General features: G+C 37.1%; 1 protein-coding gene across 1 annotated transcript; it reads right to left on the bottom strand.

Moving 5' to 3' along the window:
• Window positions 1-5,047: 5,047 nt before the first annotated feature.
• LOC148854025 (non-functional NADPH-dependent codeinone reductase 2-like) lies at window positions 5,048-6,769 on the bottom strand. The gene is made up of 4 exons (XM_088985532.1): window positions 6,297-6,769; window positions 5,971-6,217; window positions 5,656-5,835; window positions 5,048-5,460 (listed from the first exon to the last, which is right to left on the bottom strand). Exons 1-4 carry the CDS (start codon window positions 6,608-6,610, stop codon window positions 5,296-5,298), a joined length of 906 nt encoding a protein of 301 aa, XP_088841658.1. The 5' UTR covers window positions 6,611-6,769; the 3' UTR covers window positions 5,048-5,295.
• Between the last annotated feature and the right edge of the window lie 739 nt (window positions 6,770-7,508).

Here is a 7,508-nt window from a genome sequence, read left to right as displayed (position 1 = left end):
TGCCTCTTGAAAGTATTACTTTCATACCATTTGTAGGCACATAGTCTACTTGGATTTCCTTCTTTTCGTAGATATCAAATAGATATTTGTACTGAAGTTCTATATGTCTTCCCTTGGGGCCTATTTTGCCATTCTTTGTCGTTTGAATTGCAGCTCCATTGTCATTGTATATTTGAGCCGGATCGCTTTGCAACTCTCTTATCTTGAAGTCTTCTAGAAATCTCTTTATTCATACAACTTCTGAGTTGTAAGCTATGAATTCAGCTTCCATTGTGAATTTAGCAACACATCCTTGCTTTTTGCTGGCCAATGAAACAACTACTCCTCCAAAAAGGAAGACATACCCAGTAGTTGACTTTCTATCGTCAACATCCCCTGCAAAATCAGCATCACAATATCATAATATTTTTAAGCTATCACAACAATATGTTAGCTTAGAACATTTAGTTCCTTTGAGAAAGTTCTCTTTACTACTTGCCAATGAGGCTTTCTTGGATTGCTTTGATCATGGTTTTTAAAAATGAACCGATGACCGAACTGGTCAGGGGTCCGATTACCGGTTTGAACGGTCGGCCTGTTCTAACAAAAAAAATTTTGATTGTCTAATGTGGGTATCTAAAATTTTGCGTTTTTTCCAAGGTTGGAAAGTTACCCTTTTTCAGTCGATGAATAAGCGTTGCCTTTTCCTGGAGGCTGTTATCTTGGCGGTGCCACAATTCTTAGTGGCAGAGTAACCCTTCTGGCACCGCTAAGAATTGTGTGCATTATAATCTGTTATCTTGGTTTATGCAAGTAAGAATCCTGTCTCTGGCAGTGGAGACTCACTTCATCCTACCAATTCCAAAGGCAAAGTCTCAATTTATAGTTTTAGCTTAAGAGAGGGAAGCCTGTTTTACCCTTCTGAATCCTTGGGAAATGGTTTTGATGGAGGGGTAAGGGGTTATCAATTGTGACAAACTCTTTGATGGTTGAGCACACAAATGATAAACCATTGAAGTAATGGATGATATATTGCTAAGCTCATGAACTTTACCACTTGGAGGGGTTAGATGCAGATTATTTGAATAGTTTGTGAATAATGTTCAGGTTGATGTTTAATTTTTCACGATCATCATTAATTTGGAATCATGTACTCCAATTAGAAGAAAAGACACCTAAATGTCCTTATTTAAAGAAAGAAAGGTAAAAGCTCATACAACTTGCAAGTTTGATCGATTTTATTAGTTTGCTGTGACTTTTATGAAAGTCTCTCTCTGCTGAAAAAATTTCTTTTTGTAAAGTTACTTCCCAACTTGAAGAGTATCAAAGCTGTTCCTTCAACTAGTGAAAGATATGGCATTGCACATAAGTCCTGGATGGGTAGATTTAATTGAATCCATGATGTTTAGTCGAGTTCGAGCCTAGCCGAGATAGAACTTCTGAGCAAGTTCAAGTCTCTAATTCAAATTGAGCTCAAGCTAGATGACACCTTGACCATTGAGGGAGACCTCGGCTCAGCACCTTATCAACTAAGGGAGACCTTAGCTCGACTCCTCGCCTGCTAGGAAAACCTCAGCTCGACACTTCAGTAGCTGAGGGAGACCTCGATTTGACACATCGACAATTGAAGGAGACCTTGACTTGGCACCTCAACTGCTTGAGAGACCTACAATAAAGTAATGGCAACCTAACTTAGTTCCTACTTAACTAAGTTGTCTCTATCCTAGTTACAACATAACTTAATTTTTAGTCTTCTATTTAGGAATGACATTAATGGCAAGTATTGTAAGACAAATAGAAAATGATTTTTTTTGTAAAAGTTTAAAGAAAAGAATCAAAGGATTCTATTTTCTATGGTCTTTTACACCAAATAGGCAACCAATTACAATTAGAATTAAGTGTCATTTTTTACTTAGATTAGAAGGTTTCTTGAAATATACAAATTTCAGTCTTCTTTCTTAATATAGTTTGACTTTCTATTTTCTTGATAGCTTCTATTCTAACTTGGTTCGTCCCCCTTAGCCCCTCAACTCAAGCACAATCTCTAATACAATTTGGCTCTCCCAACTCCCATCTTCTCATTCTCTCAACTCAAGCTCAAGCATGGTTGAACTTAGAGCCGAAACCGACCCAACCCAACTCAAACCGACCAGGTCAGTTTTGCTTAACACAGGGTCGGTTTCGGTTTCAATTTCAGGTAACCCGACCAGGCCGGGTCGATTGGAAAAATCTCAGTAAACGGACCCAACCCAACACGTGAACAGCTCTAGCCATCACCTTCGGCATCTAACGGTGACACACACCGACCCGATGATGACCAACGAGCTTGCAGCGGTGAAAAGACACTCTCACCAGCACTTGCAGTGGCGTCTGACGGCGAAAAGACTCACAAGCACTTGCAGCGGCGAACGGCGAACTTGCAATGGCACTCGACACTTGTAAGCTTGTACCGGGAACTTGCCTGTGACCAAGCCCAACCACCCAAGCCCATCGGCGGCAAACCCACCTCACACGCAAAAGTTTGTCCCATTCATTTTCTTTAGGAACACTAACTAAGCTCTCCCCTTTCTTCTCATAATTTTGTGCACAGACATCACTAGTTGCAGGAGGTACTTCAGCCCCTGTTTCTTATGTATTTTTTGGAAAATTTTCTATATTTTTTGGAAAAAATTCTGTATTTTTTGTATTTCCTATATTTTATTATTTTTATTGCTTCATATGTTGTTCTTTTTTCTGTGTATTTTTTGTATTTTATTTAAATTTCTATAGTATTTTTTATTATATATAAATTTTTTTTATTTTTTATTTATTTATGACATTACGGGTCAAACCGTTCGATCCGAATGGTTGAACCACCGAACAGAAAACGGTGCCTAGAACGGTTCCGTTTACGGATCGGTTTTAAAAACCATGACAGATACATTATTATTTTAATTCCCATGCGATTCAAATGAGTTACAGATATATTATTATTTTAATTTTTAAATGGATTCAATAGAATCTAGGTCCGCCGACCTCATACGGTTGGTAGAAGGCTTAGCCGCTTAGGTGATGACAGTAAATGTTTTATTATTTGTTTCTTTTGGTGAATGATCATTTATTTCTATTTTATAAATAAGTCGGGAATAAATGTTTATTTTAAAAATAAGTACTTAAAAAATAAGTAAGTTTTGGGCTGTTTATTTTAAATGTTTATTGAATAAATACTAATTCATATTTTTTGGGATGAATCTGTTCCTAAAAATTTCAAAACGCCGATATTGCCCCCACTATGGACAAAACCCTCCTGTGTTTCCCATTCATGCAGGGAGACTATTAATTGCGGTGACAGGTTCAACAGAGGAGGCAATCGGAGACATCAAACGGTCAAGAACGACCTGTACCTTTTTTTTTTTTTTTCTTGCATCTACACTCCATTGGAAGTGAGCCTATTGGAGACATCACACGGTCAATACTATTAATTCATATTTATTTTCTCTTGCATCTACCCAGGTACCCGCATTGGAGGCGAGCCTTAAGTAATTTCGAACAGGAATCTCGATGGTGCTGCCCCGAGGTGTTTCTCCCTCGGGATATTTAGCCAAAAGCCAAGGTACTCCCTTCTTAGAAAAGAAGAGCTCGGGACTCAGGAGGAATCCGGGCCCTGAGAAGAGTTCAGGATCTCCCACACTTGGTGGGAGTCAAGGTTGGTCGGGCGCTAGTCCACGGCGAATTATACCCCTAGTTATAATTACAAGTTTATAAGTTGACAAATTATTCATCGAACCAGTATCTTAACTTTCCTACTTTAAAATTTCAAATCCATTATAAATTCAACATATGAAGCACAAAAAAGTGTTATGTTTATAGGTATAGTAATTTAGAATTTTAAAAGGACAAAAAGGCGTAGGAAATAATAAATCTAAGAAATAAATATTTCAAAATCATAAACTCATAAACTATCTTATTTACATTCAAATGGTAACTCCAAGTATCCAACTTTCATATTCATGTTCAAATTCAACTATTAAACTAATTATCTAATTCTAAGTGTTAAATGGTTCAAATTAAAAAAAAAAATGTCTTAATTCATATTTATTTTAATGATTCCTAAAATTGTGAACTTAGAAACAATTCATTCACATGAAACCATTATCTTCACAAATCACATATTGTAAAACATATGAATTCTTTTTTTTCTTTTATTTTTACAATTTCTTGAAAACAATTCATATATCTACTTGCTACTTATAATAGAGCAAAAGGAAATCTAATTATCTAACTTCCCAAGATAGAAATCATTTACAGGAACAAAATTACTAATTCTTTCAGTATTAAAATAGTTATCTTATATTTGTTTTTATTTCAAAAAAATAAAAGATTCAAAAATAAATATAAAATTTTAGTGGATTTATTGAAATAATAGCTCATCCACTCTTATCTAAACACCCAAGTCTCCAACACAACTTGTTTGGAACCTAACTCTTCTTTCAATAAGATCAAATTAAAGCTCAAATTTGATGATTGGGTAGATTTTATTAGGGATACACATGTCAAACCGAAACAAAATTCCAATTTGATTTGGTTTTACAGCAATTCCCATTGGGTAGACATCCAGTTCTACAACTTAAATGAATAAGGCTGCAATTTGGGCGGGCTTAGCCCAAACCCAACCTGAAAAGATTGAGTTTGGTTGAGTTGGGTTCTTAAAGAACCAATAAAAATATCAACAAATAAATACTAATAAAACATAGGATTAATATATGTAATGAAAGTTGAGTTAAGACCTAAGATTAAGAAGTTTTATGAAATTTTAAGGGATGGGAAGAAGGTTGAATTGGGTTCAACCCGAAATTGACTTTGGGTTGAGGGTTTAGATCTTAGGATTGGGTTAGGATTGGCTTTAACCCAACTTAACCTGGCCCGACTTGCAGCCATATAAATGAAGGGAAATTTGCAGCCAATTACGTACCATAATATTTGCAATTAAAATGGGTGCAAATTTTTCTTTCAAAAAATAGTTACCAACTTTGCACCGATTGCATGCCTTCAAAATGGTTGCAAAATCTTTTTGGTCAATAAGACTAGAAAAAAGGCGTAGATTTCTATTATATCTTTTTATGTCTGCGAAACAAAAACGAAATAACATTAAACTTGTACTGCGATTTGCACCTATCCCATCTAAACAGGACAAATACATATACCAGTGCAAAATTGAAGGAACTTCGCACTGTGCTGTAATTATGACCCGTTTGGAAATGCAAATGCTTATGGCATTCATACCGCTAGCACATACATATAAATGTGAGGAACTGATCTGGTCTCACTCTTTACACCTCACCATCCCAGAACTCCTCTACTCTGTGCGATCTGATTGATCTTCTCAGATTCTTCATCGCTCAACGCCCAATTGAAAATATCCAGGTTCTCCTTCAGCCTCTCCTCGTTGGAGGTTTTCACCAACAAACCCACCCCCTGCTCGTATACCCATCTCAGACTGATCTGCAATTCACCACTTGAAACCATTCCAGCATCAGCGGCGTCTTATTTGTTTCTCAGCCATCACAAGTAACTACTAGACGAAGGTTTAGGTGGGGGTGGATAATTAATGCAGTGTTATCACTGTAATTGAGGGCCAAAACAGAACAGAAGGGGAAAGAAAAACAATTAGTTGAATTAAATAAGCAAGTTTTAGACCTGGGCGACAAACTTTCTTCTTTCTCTGGCAATCTCAAGGAGCAATTCACACTCCATCACTCGGTTGCTGCCCCATAAAGTTCCTTTGGCTCCCAGAGGAGAATAAGCGACCACAACTATCCCTTTGTCCATGCAGAAATCTCTCAGCTTCTTTTGTTGCCAAAGAGGGTTCATTTCCACCTTGCATATATATAGTCATTGATGATGAGATCAAATCAGAAATCACCTTTATGGTCAGAGTGAGAGAAAGAGAGAGAGTCGATTATAAATCACCTTTAAAAACCAGCAAAAAGGAGACCTAGCTATATCACTCACTTGATTGACTGCAGGAGGGATCTTTGCGATGGCGAGCAAATTTTCAAGCTTCTTGCAAGAGAAGTTGCTAACTCCAATGGACTTTGTGAGGCCAAGCCTTTGGCACTCTTCCATGGCTGCCCATACAGATTTTATATCCATTGCAACAATTACCTCCTTCTGCGGTGGGATTTCATTCTTCCCGGCCGGCTTCAAGCTTGCCGGGAAATGAATGAGATAGAGGTCAAGGTACTCCAACTGGAGCTTCCTGTAAACAATAACAATAAATTAAGATGAACGAGTTCAGCTGCAGCCGGTAATTGATTTTATGTTGAGATCCATCTTACTGTAGAGTTTCGCGAAGGGCGGGGAGGACAAGATGATGATGACCATCGCTGCACCATAATTTGGAGGTAATGAAGAGTTCATCTCGAGATTGAATGAGGCCAAGGCTAATAGCTTCGGCTATAGCTTTACCCAAGTGTTGCTCGCTCTGGTAAATGGCAGCCGTATCGAAGTGTCTGTAACCTAACTGGATTGCGCGGAGTATGGGCAACTTGGATGCTTCGGAAGCATCAAAGAGAGAACATGCCGTGCCCATACCCACGAGCGGCATCAGGTAACCAGAGCTGAGGGCCACCATGGGAACACTACTATCCATCTCTACCTCTAATTCCTAGGTAGTAAAAGTTGTAAAATTTTGCAATCTATCCACACGCCATTTCCTGTTTATATACAGATGATCATCAGTCTCTACTTCCATCTGTAAAATTTATACAAACACAAGTAATGACTACTTCAAGGAAGGACGAAAGCATACGACTTGTTATTTGTCCACATCGATCAATATGATAAGTTGTCAACTTGATTAAGAGGGGAGGGTCACTCAAAAGTCCAAACGAAATGCGGTCTCCTCTGTTCCACCTGGCCACCAACCTAACACGAGAATATCTCATCGATCGATAGACATGGATAGCGTTCTTATCGTCAGCAAATGCGGAGTCCTCAGTCCTCACCTGTTAGCTTTGCTTACCTTTTTATTATATATTCTTTATATTATATGTATATCTATAATATATATATATATATATATATATATATATATATATATATCTTTGAGAAAAGTATATATCCTTTTTTTTTTAAATATACAACAAAATCATTGTTTATCTTGAGATTATTAAACCTACACATTATCAGAAAGCTTTTAATTTTCCAAGGCCTCTTGCATGTTAATATTACATTAAAAAAAAAACATTTGAGAGAAAGGGACCATTTGGTTTTCCAAGGCCTCTTATTTTAATGCATCTTATTATTACATTTAAGAGAAGAGAGAGAGAACAGTAATAATATAAATCAAGGTTTTTAAAACTGGTCCGGACAATAAACCGATCAGAGGTCCAATTTCTGGGTCAAACGGAAGGCCCATTCTAATAAAAAATAAAAAATAAATTAAAACCATTGGACGATTCAAACGGTTTGACCGCCCGAGTCAGCAGTTTGTTGACCAAATAAACAGTTTTTGGAAAAATAACGGTTATGGGGTAAAACCGAATCGG

The sequence above is a fragment of the Nelumbo lutea genome, chromosome 4, assembly GCF_056320005.1.
Source record: "Nelumbo lutea isolate HS-2025 chromosome 4, American lotus-T2T, whole genome shotgun sequence".
Taxonomy (NCBI): Eukaryota; Viridiplantae; Streptophyta; class Magnoliopsida; order Proteales; family Nelumbonaceae; genus Nelumbo; species Nelumbo lutea.
Note: the sequence above shows the minus strand (reverse complement) of the source record. Positions and strands in the feature narration are given on the sequence as shown.